We start from the raw sequence: 23523 nt of genomic DNA on the forward strand, positions 1-23523 counted from the left end.
ACTGATTGCATTTAATATCAATTAAAATTTAGAATAATTGGTTTAAGTTGAGAACACTTCCGAACTCTGTTAAAAAACACAGAATATATCCAAAGATAATTTTAAAAGAAACATATTAAAAGCTTTTACTATATCACAACTCATCTCTCCTCTAACTTCACAGCTTTATTACATCGTCAGTTAAATAACTGAAGAAACACAAATAGCTAGTAGAAATTCAACACTCAAGACCTTTAACTACAGCCTTTAGCCTTTCAAAGTTTTTATATATTTTGTTTTGAATAGACTGTAGATATTCATGGTTCACTTCAGACTATAACACTAACAACAGAGCATGCTGATTTCAGCAGCAGAATATACTAGTTTTAAATACTGTGGCTTCAAGTAGTAACAAAACCTGAGCCACAGGTACACAAGTACTGAGTTTTTATGCCCTCCCTCCGCCCAAAGAAAAAGTTTACCTGTGTCATTGAATGTCAAAAAAAACTTTAGAATAATCAGAAGTCCAACGATCAATCCTTATTATGACATCCCCTCTGCAAATGGCATGTTTTCTGTTCAGATAACAGTTAAACAGTATTTTCTGGAGAGATCCATATGTGATGATTCATCTGCGTCTGCCTGAACATGTATATACATCTAATACTTGAATAAATAACATCTGTATTCTGTGCCCACGTCTGCAAAGCACCAAAACACTGTATGGACATGTATTCTTGTACCAACAGCAAAGAACAGAGTTTCTACGGGCTTTGTGGTTGGTTCCCCACATTCACACTGCTGAAACCATTCCAAGCCAACAACCAGTGGGAACACAAAGGAAAACCATTTATTCAGCAGTGGCTGTGGTTCTACAATATATGCTCGTGCATACAGGCTCAGACAGTGGTCCTGCCTATTTCACTTGTTCCTTCTCAGTTATAGAGCAGACTGGATAAATGCAGAATGGTTCCAAGCTCCTTTCAGGTCCTTTGCTGGTGAGAGTGTTTATTATGCAGTCTGCACAGTGCCATGTGTTTTAACATGCTTTTAACTACCTGCATCTAACCATTTCTGGTCCAAAAGCAGAAAATGCAAAATAAATCCATTTTGGAATGAAGCCACTGCTCTAAACCAGGTATTCCAGCTGCTCCAGACTCATCTCCATTTCTTGATATTAAATGACTCTCCATTTAGAACTATGGCAAAACCCCCTCAAGCCCTGACTTCACGCCTTGCTCAAGTAAAGCCTTTTACAGCTTTCAGATTGCTGCATAAAGCACAGGGATATAAAGAGTGAGATTATATGATTCGATTCAGAAACAGACCTGTACACAGGGATATAGAGAACACACAACCAATTCACAACTACCTCTAAAATGTTAGTAAGTACACAAAGAATTACAGATAGGACAAAAAGGGAGCACTTTACACTGAGAGAGGATTTTTTTAACCATGTAATGGAGCTGTTTCCAGTGTTGGGAGGCAATAACACTAAGCAACTGTGGAGGTCTGCAGATGATACTGGAAAAGCTAGGGATGGCCAAAAGCATTTGAGAAAATGATTGAATTTTCAAAGAGATGCTGAAGAATTGTAAGGGTCTCCAGCTTCCTTCTGGCTTTCAAACTTTACGGTGACAGGTAATCTCTCCTTCCATTGCAGTAGGTTGTAGTAGGGAGCTCTACCTGTTTGAGAAGTCTATTAGTAAAAAGGTCCCATGGGAAGGGACAAGAAAAAGAGTAATGAATATTCTTCAAAAAGTGTATCAAGACACCACTTGCCCTACCTTATCCTGACCCACACTTCAAGGAAAAAGAAGAAATAATAGGCAGTAGATCAAGATTTTCATATACATAAAAGAAAGATAAATTTATCTCAGGCAGAGTATCAATCTTTACATTAAAAACAAACAAAGCAGCAACAAAAAAACATACCCAAAGAAACTACATTGTTCTCCAATGAATGCCCAAATTCTAAGGAAGGCACAACATACATGTATATAAAACTTATGGCCTTCTTGAATGATGGCTAATGATAATAATATTGATGATACTTAACCTGGGATCAATAAAGTTATTGTTACTGTGATGAAGAGAATTAAGGATTGTCCTTGTATGTCTGTGACTATAAAGTTTCCTCTATAGTGTCACTGAACAGCCAAGTTTCTTCCAAAGAAAAGCATCTGAAGGCCGGAAGATTATGTCATGGTGATGCCTCAATATTCATAACAATATAAAAGACAAAAAAAAAAAAAAAGCAGGCACGTGTCAAATAATTCCAGCAGAGTGGGAAAAGAAGAGGAAAGCATGGATTCTGAGGGCTGACAAGTTACAAACTGGCTGGATAGCCAGGCCCAAAGAGTCGTGGTAAATGGAGTCAAGTCCAGTTGGAGGCCAGTCCCCCAGGGCTCGGTGCTGGGGCTGGTCCTCTTTAATATCTTCATCGATGATCTGGATGAGGGCATTGAGTGTACCCTCAGGAAGTTTGCAGATGATACCAAGCTCTGCACGTGTGTCGATCTGCTTGAGGGTAGGAAGGCTCTGCAGGAGGATCTGGATAGGCTGCACCGATGGGCTGAGTCCAACTGTATGAAATTCAACAAGGCCAAGTGCCGGGTCCTGCACCTGGGGTGCAATAACCCCAAGCAGAGCTACAGGCTGGGAGATGAGTGGTTGGAGAGCTGCCAGGTGGAGAAGGACCTGGGAGTGATTGTGGACAGTCGGCTGAATATGAGCCAGCAGTGTGCTCAGGTGGCCAAGAAGGCCAACGGCATCCTGGCTTGTATCAGAAACGGTGTGACCAGCAGGGCTAGGGAGGTGATCGTCCCCCTGTACTCGGCTCTGGTGAGGCCGCACTTCTAGTACTGTGTTCAGTTTTGGGCCCCTCACTACAAGAAGGACATCGAGGTGCTTGAGAGAGTCCAGAGAAGGGCGACGAAGCTGGTGAGGGGCCTGGAGAACAAGTCCTACGAGGAGCGGCTGAGAAAGTTTGTTCAGCCTGGAGAAAAGGAGGCTCAGGGGCGACCTTATCGCTCTCTACAGATACCTTAAAGGAGGCTGTAGCGAGGTGGGGGTTGGCCTGTTCTCCCACGTGCCTGGTGACAGGACGAGGGGGAATGGGCTTAAGCTGCGCCAGAGGAGTTTTAGGTTGGATGTTAGGAAGAACTTCTTTACCGAAAGGGTTGTTAGACACTGGAACAGGCTGCCCAGGGAAGTGGTGGAGTCACCATCCCTGGAGGTTTTTAAAAGACGTTTAGATGTAGAGCTTAGGGATATGGTTTAGTGGGGACTGTTAGTGTTAGGTCAGAGGCTGGACTCAATGATCTTGAGGTCTCTTCCAACCTAGAAATTCTGTGATTCTGTGATTCTGTGATTGATTAAAATATTTTCAAGCAACAGATTTTTCTAAGCACCCTCCTTTCCATTTCCCTGACCAAATACCTTACCTATTCAAAACTGTGGTATAATGAAGGTATAATCACTTCTTTAAATTTGGTTGTGTTGGTTCTCACTGAAAGTCTCAATCCTGCATGTTTGCAATTACTAACTGAGTTTCCTTTACATTAGATATCACCATATGATGATTGCTGACCACCAGTGGCAATGAAAAGGCTCATAATGAATTACTGGCTTTTTGAGAATGTACTTGAAATTTGCACCATTTCACCACTTCCTAATAATGAAGTATTAATATGAATAAAGCTAAAAGGAATGTAGCGAAGCACTTCCATACCAACTGAGAAAGGTTCTGTATATTTAAGTTAATGAATTTAAATCCTAAACTCACATATAAGAAACAACCAATTATCCCGTCTGAAACACAGGCTTGTAAAACTCTCAGTTACTTGTAAAACGGTCTGCTACACACGAGTAAGATGTTGTTTAAATGACTTGTTTGACTAGAAGCATTCACCATGAAATTGATTCTTTTAAAGCATTATTTTTAAACTTGATACAAGTTAACTGTGTGAACTGAAAATGGGAAAAAATCTAGCATTACAAAGCATATGTTATAGTAAGAGTTTACTCTTTTATGAGGTCGAGTGTTACTTGAATGAAAAACTCATCAAGAACAAATAGTCATTTGTAGGGAGGTAATTGAAAGGTTTAATACAATTAAACTATTCTGCCATTTCAATGCTAAGATGTATGGTACAGTATCTAGTGTTATCCCACCACAGCCAGTGCAGCTCCAAAGTACCACAACAGATAGAACATCTTTCAGTTATAAGCACCAAAAATACATCCGAATTGCTACTTTTCTGAAAGTAGTACTATATAGTGGCTTTACAACTTGTTTTAGTACTACAATTCTGTTATGCCTGTTATGCCGGTTAGGTGGCATGAACAGTGGATAACTAGCAACACACCACTGAATATTCCTCAATCTCCAGCTCAGGCACTCAGTTGCTTAACTTTTCAGTGATCCAGATTTCAAGGAAAAAGAAGAAACCATTGCAAGAAGTTCCATTATATATATGTACATATAAATATATATATGATTTATATGTCCATATATGAAATATATATATAAAACAAACAAACAAACACTGTTAACAATATGTTCTTCAGTAACATTTTAGATCTGAATATTTAGCATGGCCATATAAATACAGACATAGCAAGCCAGGGTTACTGAACAGATTAGAGTTCACAAAGTGATGTCTTATGTTTGCTTCCATAAACAAAAAATGTTACTATTGGTTTATTATGAATTAATGTGCCAATGGTATGTTGCTAATAGTTCACAGATGCTTAGTTACTTAAAACCAAAAAGGAAAGTCTACTTGGTACTAGTTAAAATTTAAAATCTTGTTAATGGAACACATCCAATTGTCCTCTCAAAACAAGAAATGACCTTGTTATGAGATAAATTCGTGAGAATAGTTTTTTAAAAATCAATGCAACAAATGTAGTGTATTATACATTGGCCCAGAAAAACTGGAAAAGATACTATGCTGCCTACTGAACAGCAGTTTTGGAGAAGAATCAAATTCTCAAACTGAATAAAGTATTTGCACATCATCCAGCAGTTTACTCAATATCCAGTGAAGACTGCCACCAGCCATGCTGTTTTATAAGACCAGTTGTAGACAGATTAATAGAAAGGACAGTGTCATCAACATGTCAGTCAGACCACAGGCAGTGTGGAAGGAATTCGAGAGGGGAAATAAAGAGAGGTGTGAAGACATCAACCTCATAAAATGGCTTCAGATGGCTTACATGAAATAAGATATCCTGCTTCTATGGATGCCTGAAGCATCACAGTAAAAATGATTTTGAGAGGAGAGGAGACTCGAGGAGACTCGAGGAGAGGAGACTCGAGGAGAGGAGAGGAGACTCGAGGAGAGGAGACTCGAGGAGAGGAGACTCGAGGAGACTCGAGGAGACTCAAGGAGAGGAGACTCGAGGAGAGGAGACTCGAGGAGAGGAGACTCGAGGAGACTCGAGGAGACTTGAGGAGAGGAGACTCGAGGAGAGGAGAGGAGAGGAGACTTGAGGAGACTCGAGGAGAGGAGACTCGAGGAGAGGAGACTCGAGGAGACTCGAGGAGACTTGAGGAGAGGAGACTCGAGGAGAGGAGAGGAGACTCGAGGAGACTCGAGGAGACTCGAGGAGACTCGAGGAGAGGAGAGGAGAGGAGACTCGAGGAGAGGAGACTCGAGGAGACTCGAGGAGACTCGAGGAGACTCGAGGAGACTCGAGGAGAGGAGACTCGAGGAGACTCGAGGAGACTCGAGGAGAGGAGACTCGAGGAGAGGAGACTCGAGGAGAGGAGACTCGAGGAGAGGAGACTCGAGGAGAGGAGAGGAGAGGAGAGGAGAGGAGAGGAGAGGAGAGGAGAGGAGAGGAGAGGAGAGGAGAGGAGAGGAGAGGAGAGGAGAGGAGAGGAGAGGAGAGGAGAGGAGAGGAGAGGAGAGGAGAGGAGAGGAGAGGAGAGGAGAGGAGAGGAGAGGAGAGGAGAGGAGAGGAGAGGAGAGGAGAGGAGAGGAGAGGAGAGGAGAGGAGAGGAGAGGAGAGGAGAGGAGAGGAGACTCGAGGAGACTCGAGGAGACTCGAGGAGAGGAGACTCGAGGAGAGGAGACTCGAGGAGACTCGAGGAGACTCGAGGAGACTCGAGGAGACTCGAGGAGAGGAGACTCGAGGAGAGGAGACTCGAGGAGAGGAGACTCGAGGAGAGGAGACTCGAGGAGAGGAGACTCGAGGAGAGGAGACTCGAGGAGAGGAGAGGAGAGGAGAGGAGAGGAGAGGAGAGGAGAGGAGAGGAGAGGAGAGGAGAGGAGAGGAGAGGAGAGGAGAGGAGAGGAGAGGAGAGGAGAGGAGAGGAGAGGAGAGGAGAGGAGAGGAGAGGAGAGGAGAGGAGAGGAGAGGAGAGGAGAGGAGAGGAGAGGAGAGGAGAGGAGACTCGAGGAGAGGAGAGGAGACTCGAGGAGAGGAGACTCGAGGAGACTCGAGGAGAGGAGACTCGAGGAGAGGAGACTCGAGGAGAGGAGACTCGAGGAGAGGAGAGGAGACTCGAGGAGAGGAGAGGAGACTCGAGGAGACTCGAGGAGACTCGAGGAGACTCGAGGAGACTCGAGGAGAGGAGACTCGAGGAGAGGAGACTCGAGGAGAGGAGACTCGAGGAGAGGAGAGGAGAGGAGAGGAGAGGAGAGGAGAGGAGACGAGAGGAGAGGAGAGGAGAGGAGAGGAGAGGAGACTCGAGGAGACTCGAGGAGAGGAGACTCGAGGAGACTCGAGGAGAGGAGACTCGAGGAGAGGAGACTCGAGGAGAGGAGACTCGAGGAGAGGAGACTCGAGGAGAGGAGACTCGAGGAGAGGAGAGGAGACTCGAGGAGAGGAGAGGAGACTCGAGGAGAGGAGAGGAGACTCGAGGAGAGGAGAGGAGAGGAGAGGAGAGGAGAGGAGAGGAGAGGAGAGGAGAGGAGAGGAGAGGAGAGGAGAGGAGAGGAGAGGAGAGGAGAGGAGAGGAGAGGAGAGGAGAGGAGAGGAGAGGAGAGGAGAGGAGAGGAGAGGAGAGGAGAGGAGAGGAGAGGAGAGGAGAGGAGAGGAGAGGAGAGGAGACTCGAGGAGAGGAGAGGAGACTCGAGGAGAGGAGAGAAGACTCGAGGAGACTCGAGGAGACTCGAGGAGACTCGAGGAGAGGAGACTCGAGGAGAGGAGAGGAGAGGAGACTCGAGGAGAGGAGACTCGAGGAGAGGAGACTCGAGGAGAGGAGAGGAGAGGAGACTCGAGGAGAGGAGAGGAGACTCGAGGAGACTCGAGGAGACTCGAGGAGACTCGAGGAGAGGAGAGGAGAGGAGACTCGAGGAGAGGAGAGGAGAGGAGACTCGAGGAGAGGAGAGGAGAGGAGAGGAGACTCGAGGAGAGGAGAGGAGACTCGAGGAGAGGAGAGGAGAGGAGAGGAGACTCGAGGAGAGGAGACTCGAGGAGACTCGAGGAGAGGAGAGGAGACTCGAGGAGAGGAGACTCGAGGAGACTCGAGGAGACTCGAGGAGAGGAGACTCGAGGAGAGGAGACTCGAGGAGAGGAGACTCGAGGAGAGGAGACTCGAGGAGAGGAGACTCGAGGAGAGGAGAGGAGAGGAGAGGAGAGGAGAGGAGAGGAGAGGAGAGGAGAGGAGAGGAGAGGAGAGGAGAGGAGAGGAGAGGAGAGGAGAGGAGAGGAGAGGAGAGGAGAGGAGAGGAGAGGAGAGGAGAGGAGAGGAGAGGAGAGGAGACTCGAGGAGAGGAGACTCGAGGAGAGGAGAGGAGACTCGAGGAGAGGAGAGGAGAGGAGAGGAGAGGAGAGGAGAGGAGAGGAGAGGAGAGGAGAGGAGAGGAGAGGAGAGGAGAGGAGAGGAGAGGAGAGGAGAGGAGAGGAGAGGAGAGGAGAGGAGAGGAGAGGAGAGGAGAGGAGAGGAGAGGAGAGGAGACTCGAGGAGAGGAGACTCGAGGAGAGGAGACTCGAGGAGAGGAGACTCGAGGAGACTCGAGGAGACTCGAGGAGACTCGAGGAGACTCGAGGAGACTCGAGGAGACTCGAGGAGAGGAGAGGAGAGGAGAGGAGAGGAGAGGAGAGGAGAGGAGAGGAGAGGAGAGGAGAGGAGAGGAGAGGAGACTCGAGGAGAGGAGACTCGAGGAGAGGAGACTCGAGGAGAGGAGACTCGAGGAGAGGAGAGGAGAGGAGAGGAGAGGAGAGGAGAGGAGAGGAGAGGAGAGGAGAGGAGAGGAGAGGAGAGGAGAGGAGAGGAGAGGAGAGGAGAGGAGAGGAGAGGAGAGGAGAGGAGAGGAGAGGAGAGGAGAGGAGACTCGAGGAGAGGAGAGGAGACTCGAGGAGACTCGAGGAGACTCGAGGAGACTCGAGGAGACTCGAGGAGAGGAGACTCGAGGAGAGGAGAGGAGAGGAGACTCGAGGAGAGGAGAGGAGAGGAGAGGAGACTCGAGGAGAGGAGAGGAGACTCGAGGAGAGGAGAGGAGAGGAGAGGAGACTCGAGGAGACTCGAGGAGAGGAGAGGAGACTCGAGGAGAGGAGACTCGAGGAGAGGAGACTCGAGGAGAGGAGACTCGAGGAGAGGAGAGGAGAGGAGAGGAGAGGAGAGGAGAGGAGAGGAGAGGAGAGGAGAGGAGAGGAGAGGAGAGGAGAGGAGAGGAGAGGAGAGGAGAGGAGAGGAGAGGAGAGGAGAGGAGAGGAGAGGAGAGGAGAGGAGAGGAGAGGAGAGGAGAGGAGAGGAGAGGAGAGGAGAGGAGAGGAGAGGAGAGGAGACTCGAGGAGAGGAGACTCGAGGAGACTCGAGGAGAGGAGACTCGAGGAGACTCGAGGAGACTCGAGGAGACTCGAGGAGACTCGAGGAGACTCGAGGAGACTCGAGGAGAGGAGAGGAGAGGAGAGGAGAGGAGAGGAGAGGAGAGGAGAGGAGAGGAGAGGAGAGGAGAGGAGAGGAGAGGAGAGGAGAGGAGAGGAGAGGAGAGGAGAGGAGAGGAGACTCGAGGAGAGGAGACTCGAGGAGAGGAGAGGAGAGGAGAGGAGACTCGAGGAGAGGAGAGGAGACTCGAGGAGAGGAGACTCGAGGAGAGGAGACTCGAGGAGAGGAGACTCGAGGAGAGGAGACTCGAGGAGAGGAGAGGAGACTCGAGGAGAGGAGAGGAGACTCGAGGAGACTCGAGGAGACTCGAGGAGACTCGAGGAGACTCGAGGAGAGGAGAGGAGAGGAGAGGAGAGGAGAGGAGAGGAGAGGAGAGGAGAGGAGAGGAGAGGAGAGGAGAGGAGAGGAGAGGAGAGGAGAGGAGAGGAGAGGAGAGGAGAGGAGAGGAGAGGAGAGGAGAGGAGAGGAGAGGAGAGGAGAGGAGAGGAGAGGAGAGGAGAGGAGAGGAGAGGAGAGGAGAGGAGAGGAGAGGAGAGGAGAGGAGAGGAGAGGAGACTCGAGGAGAGGAGAGGAGACTCGAGGAGACTCGAGGAGACTCGAGGAGAGGAGAGGAGAGGAGAGGAGAGGAGAGGAGAGGAGAGGAGAGGAGAGGAGAGGAGAGGAGACTCGAGGAGAGGAGAGGAGAGGAGAGGAGAGGAGACTCGAGGAGAGGAGAGGAGAGGAGAGGAGAGGAGACTCGAGGAGAGGAGAGGAGACTCGAGGAGAGGAGAGGAGAGGAGAGGAGAGGAGAGGAGAGGAGAGGAGAGGAGAGGAGAGGAGAGGAGAGGAGAGGAGAGGAGAGGAGAGGAGAGGAGAGGAGAGGAGAGGAGAGGAGAGGAGAGGAGAGGAGAGGAGAGGAGAGGAGAGGAGAGGAGAGGAGAGGAGAGGAGAGGAGAGGAGAGGAGAGGAGACTCGAGGAGAGGAGACTCGAGGAGAGGAGACTCGAGGAGAGGAGAGGAGAGGAGAGGAGAGGAGAGGAGAGGAGAGGAGAGGAGAGGAGAGGAGAGGAGACTCGAGGAGACTCGAGGAGACTCGAGGAGACTCGAGGAGAGGAGAGGAGAGGAGAGGAGAGGAGAGGAGAGGAGAGGAGAGGAGAGGAGAGGAGAGGAGAGGAGAGGAGAGGAGAGGAGAGGAGAGGAGAGGAGAGGAGAGGAGAGGAGAGGAGAGGAGAGGAGAGGAGAGGAGAGGAGAGGAGAGGAGAGGAGAGGAGAGGAGAGGAGAGGAGAGGAGAGGAGAGGAGAGGAGAGGAGAGGAGAGGAGAGGAGAGGAGAGGAGAGGAGAGGAGAGGAGAGGAGAGGAGAGGAGAGAGAGAACAACAATAAAAAAAAAAACACCAACAAACCAATCCAACTGCTAGTATATCAGATTGATATCTACCAGCTAGAAATCTGAAAGCTGACTTGAGCTGACAATGGTCAGAAAATCAAGGTGAAACAGGGACATTCATCTCAGGAAACGAAAAATGGCTCATTTGATCCCTTGAAAAGAGTTACTATACATTAACAGACTATCACTAAAAATAAGGTATCAACTGTGTTTAGATTAAAGGCAAATGCAGGACAAACAGGTACAACTGGATCCTACCAAAAACTCCAGAGGTTAGGGGTCTAATTGTATCTACAGCTTTTCTTGGGGAAGCAAGAGCACTTCTGCTTATATTACACAAAACACATGCAACACCTTAATGTTTCCAGTAGGATTTGTGTATTCCATTTATATCAAAGGTTAGCATGTGATCTTCTCATTCTCTATGTTCCTTTCACTACTACCAGAGATGACAGTAAGTTTAATATAAATTATGCACTTCACACATGCTTGATACAGAAGTATGAGAAACACACAAAATTGCTCTTCAGCTATACTGGATACATCTAACTACCCATGTTAATCTACAGGCAAGAAGATCATCTCAGTTTATATCATACAGAAAGGAAAAGTGACATTATCATTAAAATGGTTGCACAAAAATATCCAGCTGAAGGAGAAATACAAAGGTATGTCTTGTTAATTGTAATTTCCAGTATTGCTTAGCCTCATTAAGCAGCCCCAACATGGGGGCTATAAAGAAGTAAAAGGTGGGCTATAAAGAAGTAAAAACACTTGATTGAGTAGTTTTCAAATCATGAAAAGTTCACCTTCCTACCACCAATCCCAATTAGTGGACATACTTTTGCATCCAGTTCAACAGAAACTCATTTTAAGGGAAGATAAAAATATCTGGGGTCTTATACTTTGATATTGGCACATACTTGTGTGTAGAAGACTCAAGATTGTTTGTAATCACACACTTGCACAATCTGAACAATAAGTACAAGTGAATAATTACATGGAAAATTAAGGATAAGGGAGAGAGAGTAAACCAGGAGCTGTCTGCTAGAAACAATAAAATTGTTTGGGAAGCGCACGATTCAAAAAGTTTTTAGAGTCTTTCTAAACAAGTAGTAAGTATCCTTTGTGGGTGAACAGTAATACTTTAGTACTCATTGCCCATTCAAATATATTTTAAGCTTTTTTTTTTTTTTTTTTTTAACTGGTAGAAATAACTACTGTTCAGGTCTTCCTGTAGTTGACTGGGCTTGGCTACACGCTACTAACCTCACAACAGGCACTCTTCCAAAACCAGAAGGGAGAGAAGAGGGTGACACCACATATCCCACCTAACAGTTTATGGGATTAATTTTATTTCATTTAAACACTACGAATGGCAAGACAGTGTGGTACTGCAGTGGTATAAGCAATGACTGTTTCTGATACAGATAAACCTGGAACATTTTGAGTCCTAGTTTGTACTTCCAGCTGGAGATACTCTGAATCCTGAAACTGTGGGGAGAAAAATTAGTAGATGGACATCAAACAGAAGGAAAAAAAAAAAAAAAAAAGCCGTTCCATACAATTGCTAGCATTAATATATTTTAGGAGCATGATCTAGGCCACCTTCCTGCAGGAGGAAGTTTGTGCAAAGAAGTAGAGGTCAAGCCTAGAGTGACATGGTTCACTGAATGACCAAATAGAGGTTTACATATTTCCTTTATGGCTGCTGGCACTGGTTTTGGCCTAGAAGTCTCTAATGAACAAAGAGAGCTCTGATCCCTTCTGGAACCATTCATATGTGATTAAGATCCAACAATACAGCACTTTGATCCACTGGGCTACAGAAGGATTGGATGTTTCCTGAAGGAGTCATTTTGGGTGAAAGGGGAAGAGAAGAAAAAAAGGAATTTTCCTGATCAGGTCAATCTCAGTGAGACTGCACTCTTCTCACATCCAATGTGAATTGTATTATCTTGAGAGATTTGAAGCTTTAGAAAGATGACAGATGACTGAGGTACTGAAAAGAGGAGTGGACTATGGTAACTGTGTCTCCAGCACAAAGAATAAATTTATCATTCTGAAGATGATGTTGAGATCCATTTTCAAGAGAATAAAATTAAGTCAGCTATTCCAAACAATATTGCAACAAGCAAGGACATAAAAATGGATGTTCATTAAAGCAAGTTGGATAGCATCTTTTGCAGATATGTTCAAAAAGGTTGCAGTACCATATTTACAAATACACACCTCCTCACTCCAGTATAGCTAAAACAGCAGGAGAGGTAAGGGTAGGTCTACAAAAAAAAAAAAAAATCTCAGAGAATGAACACCTGGTTCCTTGTAAGTAATCTTTCTATCTTGACACCAATATACTTCATATAACCCAAGAGAATTAAGGGCCTGTTTGAAGTTAGAAGAGCATGTACATGACACACCATTTGGAGGAGTATTTACTTTTTTCAACAGACGTAAGTATTAAGCACAGGTGATGGATTCAGATCCACAGGAATGAACGGAGGCTGGAATGTCTAGACTACCAGGAAAGCATAACACAGGTGTGACAACTCTGCCCGACTATCACATTCCAATATTTTCAGTATAAACTAAGTAACTCCCATCATCTCTTGATATAAAAGCAGAAGAGGGAAAACATATTTGGCTTTGTCTTCTACAAATGTCTACTCTTAATAATTTATTTTGGAAGCTAACTCTCCTTTTCATATTTGGTTTGGATGCTTCCAAGTCCACCTGGGGACGCCTCAGCTCACTAGCTATCCAGTACAATGGTTTTAATTTCAGAAAACACTTTAAATTCTCTGTCAATGGTTTAGCCAGGTTGGTCATATTTGAATGTTTTTTACATATCTGTCCTACCTGACAGCAGGTAACTTTCTGAACATGCGAAAAGCTTTGTATTTGTCATACAGACTTTAATATCTTGAATTCATTGCCAATGTGCATATAGTATAATTCCTCACATCTAAGTGAAGCAAAAAGATGATTTGAAAACCATCAGCAACATAGAACCATGCTGACAGCGAACTACCAGCAGAAAAGTCAGGGTGAAAGCAAACAGAATCAACAAGGTGGCAACCTGAAAACTAAAATCTGTTGTCAGTGTTTACAATAAAAGGGTATTTGCTGCTAACCTTGTACTATAAAAGAGATTACAACCCACTGTAAGCCACTTAATTTCATAGTGTTCTAATATCAGATGTACATTAAAAAAATCCTTATTTACTGTGTTTCCATATACAAGTAAGGCAATTTAAACATATCTACTGCTGAAGGCAGGACCACAGTAAAAAAGATATGGAACAAGCATTTTGCACAAGTGTGTTAATTCAGTGTTGGTAAGGAGGTTTCCACTAATTCTAAAAAACACAGTTCAAAGGAGAAAGATGACACTTCCTTTGGAAAACTAACCAACAGCTTTATGCTTAAGCTGCTTCTCTAAGTACTGCTTCCAATTACAGTAATTATGGGGGTAAATATCTGTTTCAAAACAGCATAGACTATGTCTGTCCCTAAACAACTTTCACAGAGAAGATGATTTACAGCACAACAATATCAGAATTATCTACCAAACTTCAGTGGTAATAGCATGATAGCATGCATTCTGAAATGTCACTGCTTCATTTTTTTATTTTTTTACCATAGTTGTAACAGCTTTTCACTATTATATGATTAAATTGTGTTTTTGCTGATGGTTAGAAGCCAGTCAGATTTCATTACTTCCATCAATCACTTCATCAGCATAATTCTGATACCACCATGTAGAAAAAGAATTTAAAATTAATACATTTGAAAACAAAGCATAAAGCCTAAGAAATTCATCGTATACCTACCTGTGTTAGGTATACACTGAATTTCTGTTTAGCAAACAGAACTATCTGTTAGCAAACAGTCTGTTTAACAAAATAAAATCAATCTCAAATTGATCACTTAATTTTCACCAACTGATCAAAAATTTATTAGAGCAAACTTGCTATTAAAAATCTGTGTAATAGAGACAATTTAACAAATCCATTAGGCCAGCACAAATAGAATGTTTTTTGAAACTATAGAACCCTAGACAAGAAATTAGTCCCTCTGGACCAACTAGCAGTGGGTTGTTCTCTATACCTGATTTCCAAGTTAGCAGATGGGAAAGAGTCTGGACAGCAGTGCTCTCCCATGACATTTAGGACACTGCAGTTCATTAAGTACTCTGATACTACTGCTAAGGGCAGAATACTACCTGGCAGACCCAACCAACCTTCTCAGTGGACTCAGGCGCTGAGCTAATCAGACAAACCTCTGCTTTTATTGACTTCATTCAAAATTAACAACGAAGGCACAGATCTTAATGGCAGGTTAGCAGTTCGGCCAGCTGATAATTACTGCCAACCTGCAACAGGAACCAGGCACTTGAGTGGTGCCTATGCTTCTGAAACTCATCCCATAGTCATGCATATCTCAGATGCTTGACAGAGTGCTAGTGTGACTGTGCATCTGTACCTTTAGGAGTGCTCCATTTTTCAGACTTGTCTGCAGTGCAAAAGCACCCTCCATGCAATGATGTGACAATTAATTTAAAATAATGCCGCTATATTCTGGCTTTTTGAAAGTCTGATTTGTTTTGTGTTTTGTCCTAGTGACCAAGAGACCAATTTTTCAACATTAGCTTTCAAAGAACAACAACAACAAAACAAAACAAAACAAAACAAAAAAATTCACTGAAATGTTGTTGCTACATATGATAATTAAATAGCATGCAGACACCTGCTGTCTCTGTATGGTTATGCTCAGCTTCTTGATCAGGTTTTCCCACAAAGCCTTGTTGCTTCCCTCTGATTTAAGTTCAAAGTCAAAGATAAAGGATCACCTGCTTTATTGTGACTGTCCAGCTGGAGAAAAGGGGACAATTTATTTTTTTAAAACATTCACTGGCTATAAGCTTAGTTGGCTTCATTTGCTATGCAAACATTACTGCACCAGTAGAATAATCCACATGGCTCTTGGAGAAAGGTGAACGCTGCAGGACTAAGCCATCACAACGCATGGTGCCTGGAGAACCAGTTGTGGGCATGTATCAAAAAGAAGTCAGGTGTGGATAGATGAAATGTAATGAAAAAGGGCTAAGGGGACTACACAGTTGCATGTTTTTATTTGTCTTTTATTTTTTCCCTTCACCTAATTCAGAAGAAAATAAAGTGGTAAAAAAAAATAAAGTATCTAAAATAGAGAGTAAAATAGAGAGGTGGCAGGAACAGGAGGAGAAAACAGTGAAGAACAAAAAAAAAAAAAAAAAAAAAAAAAAAAAAAAGCTCCATTAGGACCATATCAAGATAGAAAGACACAAGACACAGAACTTAAAAGTAGGAAGAGTTTGGATCCTTATTAGTTTTGTTTACTGCTGGTTGCAAAAGGTTGATAGCTGGGGCTGTTGTATCTGCAGCTTCCCTTAAAGCTACTCTTTTTTACTCTTGCATCTCTGCTGCTTCCTGGTCATTTCAGAAGTCACCTGAAAGGTTTCATTCCCTAAAGGCTGTTTTAAGACACAATCCAAACCTGCAAAAAAAATATATTTTTTTCAAATTGTACCACAGTGTTAAAATAATACCATACTATTTTTTCAGATCCACCTTAACCTAAAAAAGGCTTTAAAGTAAGCAGAGACATTATTCATGCTAGATCAGGAATGCTGCTACCGATTGCAAATCACTATATTATTCATGCTACTTCAATAATACCACTACTAAATGCAAATCAACATCATGACAGGCCTTGAAAACATGGCTAATAAAACCATATGGTAACATTTACCATTGTCATAGCCAGTTACAGGATCTACTATTCAGCCAATAGCATATCTATAATCTTATACCATAATCAAAAAGAGAGTGAAACATTCAAGGTATGGCTTCACTGACATTAAATTTCAGATCTTGGATTTATTTATTTTTTTACACAAACAAACAAAGAAAAACACAACCAGGGAGTACTATGAGTTCAGCAAAATTGGCTTATTTGCTGCTACATTGCTTCCTTTGGTATTTAATGGGCCTATCTTCCTTTCATATTTCAGACTGCATTTAAGCAGGCATAAGTCACCTCTGGAATGATACAAATTATGATAGAGAGACAACAGCATTCTCAAACAGAACTGTTGGATTCTACAAGGCTTTTGAAAGAATCCCATTTGACATTGGAAACAGTAATGAAAGAAACATCATATATCCGTATGAACTAAAACGTATTTTCCCAGTTTCACAAAAGAAAAGCTGAAGGTTAAGATCAACATCTTCAAATTGGCAAGTTACTTCACCAAATGTTTGACTGTCAGCTGTGAGTAGTAGTCCCACTCAGGTGAGTACATACTTCTGACTGCAGTGCATTTTTTCCAGTTCTTCCCTCCCACCCTCATTCCAAGCCTTTTGAAATAAGCTAGGCAATGGCTAACCATAAGAAACAAAACTTCTTTTTAGGAACTGACACCAGCTCAGACTTGTTCTTGTCTTCTGAGTCTGTGCCTTCAAGAAGTTCAGGAAACTTGTAATTTCTACACAGAAATAATCTCCTCCATAAAGAACCTAAAATAGATTCAGTTACTAATTGACTCTGGCAGCACCTGTATCTGCCACATCTTGTGACACCAGAAAAGGAATGAGATAGCTGAGTTGGTAAGGACCTGTGACTATTTCTTGGCTTTCTTTATGACCTTTTTTGGGAAAATATTGGTACTTATTAGGGCTTATCATCTAGCTATTCAGTAAATTCCTTGTAAAGGAGTGAATACATCCAGACTCTCAGTTAACTTGCCAAGTTATACTAACAATGGAGGTAACAATAGAAAAAGGGTGTAGAAGGCTGGATTGTTCCTAAGACAAACATAACCTGTCTCTCTTTAGATCAAATACTGGGAAGCATTAAATTACAATAATTTGGAATTATGGGAATTTAGAACTGTTGACTCTTTTCCCTGATATATATTGAATCATATTAGTTATAAACAAAATACTCCTTCTTATCTATGCCTCTAAACTTCACATCTCTGCGACATACAGAGTGATAATTTTCTTTTCTCTTTCAGATCAGATTGAATATGCAAATTTCAAGGGAGTTAAAATAGAGTAAGACGAAATTTATACAAATGATGTTTTGTTGGCAAATATATTTCTTATTCTCATGGGTGAGTTTAATATAAAGAACTGCAATGTGGTGAACAAATTTTGTCCTATTACCCTGCATTTACAGCTATGTTAGGAGTCACATTGCTATTTATTTGCCACACGAATAGCTATTCAAAGGATTTCTGAAACTTCTTGGCACAGAGCCAGGAAGACAAGATACTAAAACCTATTAACAGTGTATCATGACTGTGAATTAAAGAATCCTGTGGAACCATAAACTGTCTACAAAGAAAATGAGAAAAATAATAAAATTTGATCAGAGGGTTAATATATTTTTATTAGTGCCTGGCAGCAGACTAGTAATAGACCATTTAAATGTGTACAACAATATAACTGACTCGTGTCAGATGCATAGCGGTGAAAAAGTCTGCAGACAGTCAAGTATTTATAGCTAATAAAAAAATAAAAATAAAAATAAAAATAAAAATAAAAATAAAAATAAAAATAAAAAAAGAACCTGACTAGACTTAATATAGTTTTTCTCTGTATTTCCCAAGTTGATATTCTCTGAAATCTGGAGATTCTCTAAAGGAATCAAAACACTGCAGAATGCTTCCAGGCTATCAATGACAATAATTAAATAGCAAACGCTACTAAGAAACTGGAATTCTCACTTTTAAGTCCCAAACTAGCTATAAAGCTCAAAACGCAACCCCCTGACCCTCTCCAGACTCTGTCTAAACAAGGTAAAAATGCTGTTCCTTGCATAGAAATTTGCCCTGTCCACAAGATGTAAGCTGTAAGCGAGAGCTATGACTCTGTAAGCTATGTTAGTGGCTGCGAAAAGTAATATTTCTAAGTATGTCTGGACCATTAGTCAAGAATATTATAGCAAGTCTCAGGAATAAAATTACTACTTTTTTCATAACATATAAAATGAGTATAAAGTATCTTGTAAGTTTTATGCTTCCTCAAACACTTCAGTACTGAGAAGTCAGATTTTATGGATGTAGAAAATCTTGTGTTTAAATACAGGAAAAAATCAAAGATGTTTTAGGTCCAGGCCTTTTTTCTGGCTTTCCCATTTACCTTTTGTGATATTAAGAGTTTATGAAAATAGCTGAAATTTCTCCAAATAAATACAAACAGAATGTCGGAACATTAGCTGAGTATTGGAAACATTGTCACTCAGTTTTTGTTGTCCACCTCCCCCACCAAAGTGGTCTTACTGTTTACTTGTTAAGATATTTATATATTTTTTTACAGAATTTAAAGATATAAATGAAAAAAAAAAAAAAAAAAAAAAAAAAAACAAAGAAAAAGGAGAAAATAAACATGGCCTGTTTACCCTTCTTCATCCCTTCCCTCTCCTCCTCAACCAAGTGCCTGTCCTGTGCTTACCTTGCTCTGATCTTTCAAATCCACCCAACTGGACAAGAACCATCTGCTGCAGCACAGCAGCCCACAAGAACAGGAATAGCATGGAGAACCATAGCATCACTTAGCCCACAGGCTGTTTTTTCACGACTGCTGAAAACGTGTCCAAGAGCCAGGTCATACTGCCTTCCATCTCCCACAGAACAGATTGTGGTGACTCAGGATCCTTATGGGTCAAAAGAAGTCAGCCGGGCCAACCTGCCTCTTTCATACACAGAATCAATACACTCATCTTCAGGCCACTCTGCAAATCCTATTTTGAAGGCATTTAAGTATGTTCTGATAGGCAGCTATGAAAAACAAATGCTTTTTAGGAGCCCAAAACTTGGGGATGTTCAATGAAAACAGATGTTAATTCAGTTTAACTATGGGCAACTGGGAGAGAGTAATGCTTTTTGTTAATGTTTCTTTAAATGATACTTCATCAAGCTACACTAAACAAACTAGTCGTATCACATAAACATATTTTCTTTGCATTTCTTGAGTACCTCTTAAAACAAATATATTTCTAAAACCTGGAGTTCTAGCACCTTGCTGTGCTAAAGTAATGATTATTTAACAAGTTGATCAATTAATTCTAGGTCAGAAAAGCATCCACATATTTATCTTGACCTCACAAGTAGATAACAAGAATGACACAGACAACAGGAGTGGTAACTGCTAGACAACATCTTTAAACAATATAAATGAATAGACTCCAAAGCAGGAGAACTTAAATGAAATTATAATGTATGCTTCCTTTTTGTTTCCAACTTACTACGTAGTAGAAATTATCGACAACTAGCAAAAGAATATTGCAAAAAAAGATGTCTATATACTGAACTTCCCTTATGTTCTCCTCATCCTCTACCTAAATACACACATAAAGACAACACCAAAATCAACTAAACAGTAAAAAAGCCTAACAATTCCCCAAATATTTTCAAAACCATTTTCTTGAAAAAGGGCTTGGTACCAGCTGAAGTTGACAGAGATGCTTTGCTATTGACATTTAACACAGAAGGAACTTAGATATGAAATCTTCACACAGAAAGACAACTGTAATAAGCGAGTAAAATAACTGTGCCTTTCTCTTTGGTGTTCTTTATGTTCTATAACTTAAGAGGTTCACCACAGCCTCCATCTGCAACTATTCTAACCATGGCAGTATCAAAAATGCATCAAGAGCATCTGATATAAATATGGTCGATTTTTGCAATTAAAAATATGACCAACAGTTCCATTAAAACTTTATTGTATTACAGTTCATATATTAAGACAAATTGGAGATACATGCATTGAAGCACAGGAATATAGAAGCGCTTTGTTGCTCTACTTTCAGAAATATTTTAAAAGCCAGTAAGAAATTTTGGAACACCAGAGCAAGGCAGCAACAACCAAATTTATTTCAATAAAACATCACTAATGGTAACTGAAGAATTGGAAAAAGGAGTCTAGAAAAACAAACAATCAAACAAACAAGGCCACTATTTCCCTGAGAGCTAGCAGAGTCTGCTAAATGACTGAAGAAAAGTGACCAGTTGCATCAAGGAACAATGATCAATAAAAGTCTCTGAAGACACCACACTGTACAACTCCATAGCAAATGACAAATTACTGTCAGTGGTGCTTTTTAACTCTTGAAAGGGATTCCAGCAGTTCCAAACACAGAAGTACTTACATAAACTCTGAAAGTTGCTGGCTGCTAGTCAGAGTCTTTTGCTGTTGTCAGGTGTTTCCTTAAAAGCAATACCATAAAGCCGATCTGTAAACTAAAAAAACAAGATGAAGACTTGACGCATTGCTAGCTGACCTGAACATGAGTGTCAGTAAATATGGGAAAAATTCTTCGTCTGGCACAACTGAGGAGAAAAGCACAGTGAAGGTCATATCTCAGAGAACAAAGTTCTTGCTCTAATGTAGAGGATTGTTTTTCCTTTAACGCTACAAGGTACCTGGCTGTTGAACTACAGCAGTCTTCCTATTTCAAAGGTAAAAATGTTTTGGTGCTAACAACAACAGAAGTTTAATATCTCATTTACAAATGAGATAAATAGCATGGGTCACAAAGAGAGAAACTTTCAGGTAATGGGCACCCAGCAAGACATTAGTATTACTAATCTGTTGGCTGCAACTGGTGGCTATTCCTGTTTATCCTGCTAGAGAATCAGGATATGGGACCTTGTGCACCCTAGGACTACTGAGGAACACAGGAAGGAAGAGTACAACACAGCCAGCAGAAAGAAACTGGACAGCTACTGTGCTGCCCAAGCTACTATTTCTGCATATTGGCCTTGCATGACTTTCTGCAGTCATATAACTCAAGCTCAGAGGAGTTTATTTTATGTTTTGAAGGCCCAAAGTAAACACTCCAAAAAAAAAAAAAGAAAAAAAAAGAAAAAAAAAAAAGAGTACTGAGTCTCTTTCACTCTTCTTCACTTGTTCTTTTTCTCTTTCACACCAACTAACATAAATTGCTGTAAAAATAAAGGAAGAATTTTTCACAGACTGCGTCCTCCCTTTCTACCTCTGAGAGCATCTTCAAGTTCCACTGCAACCATTCATTCATGAAGCTCTGCTGGGCTAGGCTTGCTTACAAACTCCTTGTGCAATGACAAAATGGCTGAGTGCAAAAGCTCCTAGCTGAGGAGGGAGAGCTTTTACATGAAAAGAAAGAAATGTTCACCTGAAGAAACTGGGATTATCTGATCGGAATATCCCAATGGAAACTCCCAAATCTTGTTATGTGAGACATATTTTTTTTTATTCTTTTTTCTTATTAAGAGTTCAGTTGACTTGAATGGTGTTTTTGTTTGTTTGCTTGTTTTTGTATGGAAAAGAAACAGATAAACTTACCAAGAAACTATGGAAAGAGTACCACCTGTAAACAAAGCAACTATCTTAAAAAACTGTGCTACAGATGATGAAGGCCAAAATTTTATATTTATGCCAAGCTCCAGACATTAACTGTCTGATTTGTTGAAGTTGTTAGCATTTTATAGCACTTTCCAGATTCAAACAAAGTGCCTATATGGAATCTTTGACATTTAGCACAAAAAAGTTCTCTCCAGTTGGGTATCAAGAAAAGAGAACTGGAAAAACACAGAATAAAGAACCACAAAAACAAAACAAAACATCAGATTTCACAGATTTATTAAGCATTAAACAAAGATTCTACAGCAAAAGCACTCAAATAGAGAAGCATTAATTCACTTTAACCATATACTTTGTGCACTGCCTCACACATCCTTGCTTCTCCTTCCTCCAAAGATCTTATGTTTCCATTACACCAAGGAGCACCAGCAAAGACCAGGACTAAATAAAACACTATGTAAAATTCCCACATTCAGTATGACTTCTAAGCACATACTGAATTTCAAGTATTTAAACAGTCCTATAGAAAAGTTCAGTTGGAAAAGTCCTATAAAAATCATCATGTCCAACCTCCTGACCACTTCAGGGCTAACTAGAAGTTAAAGCACATTGGTGCCCCTTGAACACTGACAGGCATGGGGCATCAGCCACCTCTCTTGGAAGCCTGTTCCAATGTTTGACCACCCTCACAGTAAAGAAATTTTTCACAATATCCAATCTGCAGCTCTCCTGGTGTAGCTTTGTGCCATTCTGTGGCATCCTGCCATCAGTTCCCAGGGGGCTGAGCCCAGCACCTCTCTCCACCTCCCCTCCTCAGGAAGTCACAGCGAGCAATGAGGCTGCTGATGCGCTTCCTCTTCTCCAGACTGGACAACTCAAGTGTCCTCAGCCTCTCCTCACAGGACATGCCTTCCAGCCCTGTTACCACCTTTGTTGCCCTCCCCTGGATGCTTTCAAGGATGTTGTCATCCTCACTATATTGTGGAGCCCAGAGCTGCACACAACATTCAAGGTGAGGCCGCACCAGCACCAAATACACTGGGAGAATCACTGCTTTTGACTGGCTGGCTATGCTGTGGTTAATGCACCCCAAAATGCAATTTGCCCCTCATGGCTGCCAGGGCATGCTGCTGGCTTATGTCGAGCCTGCCGTTGACCAGCACCTGCAGGTCTCTTTCTGCTGAGCTGCTCCCCAGCCACTCAGCTCCCAGACTGTGCCTGCGTCCAGCATTCAGGGTATCTATATCCCTCTACAAGGGATCCCTCTTATCACTCCAGAGAGACAACAGCACTTCCCAGTTTAGTACCATCACCAAACCTGATGAAACCAGCATAGAGTGAACCTGCTTATCTCGGGGTTGGTCCTTTAGTCCAGAAGAATGCTGTGAGGGACAGTATCAAAGGCCTTACCAAAACTCAGAAGGATTATGTCCACTGTCCTCCCTTCATCCACCAAAAGGGTAACCTTATCATAGAAGGAGATCAAATTGCTAATTACTGAGTAGTTAAAAACACATTGAAGAGCTTTACGGAACAGAGGTAGGACCATTACCATTTATGGAACCATTATCATTTCTAAAAAGAGCTTTATTGTATCAAACTTAAATACTAAGAAATATAAACTGCTGCTTCCCAAAAGAATCCTTATTGAATCTTGCTCTTTTCCCTTACCCCACAAGTATCTGCATGCGTTGGCCTCCTGACAGCCCATTTTTTGCCCTCCATTTTTGGTATTAAGTTCCATGAAGAATGTCTTTCACAAAGACACTGCAGAAGAAGCTGCAGAAGGAAGCTGATATGTCAAAAGCACAATGTCATGATTGATACATTTCACAAATATGTAATGCCAAAAATTATCAGCAATGAATTTAGGCCATTTTATTCAAACGAGATCCCTACAGCTAGGTTCCTAAGCCAGATCCTTGAGCACTGGCGAGCTTTCAG

At 42.3% G+C, this 23523-nt stretch overlaps 1 protein-coding gene across 8 annotated transcripts in view; it reads right to left on the reverse strand.

Moving 5' to 3' along the window:
- The window catches only part of ARL15 (ARF like GTPase 15), a 236248-nt gene that overhangs the window by 25357 nt on the left and 187368 nt on the right, over nt 1–23523 (reverse strand). The window contains exon 8 of one of the 8 annotated variants that reach the window (XM_072030837.1): nt 20387–20477. The exons of the other annotated variants lie outside the window; for them this stretch is intronic. Within the exon in view, the coding sequence (XP_071886938.1) occupies nt 20415–20477 (63 nt within the window). The 3' untranslated portion in view covers nt 20387–20414. The remainder of the gene's footprint in view (nt 1–20386; nt 20478–23523) is intronic. 8 annotated transcript variants of the gene reach the window in all.

Source organism: Anas platyrhynchos, chromosome Z (genome assembly GCF_047663525.1).
Source record: "Anas platyrhynchos isolate ZD024472 breed Pekin duck chromosome Z, IASCAAS_PekinDuck_T2T, whole genome shotgun sequence".
In the NCBI taxonomy this organism is placed as follows: domain Eukaryota; kingdom Metazoa; phylum Chordata; class Aves; order Anseriformes; family Anatidae; genus Anas; species Anas platyrhynchos.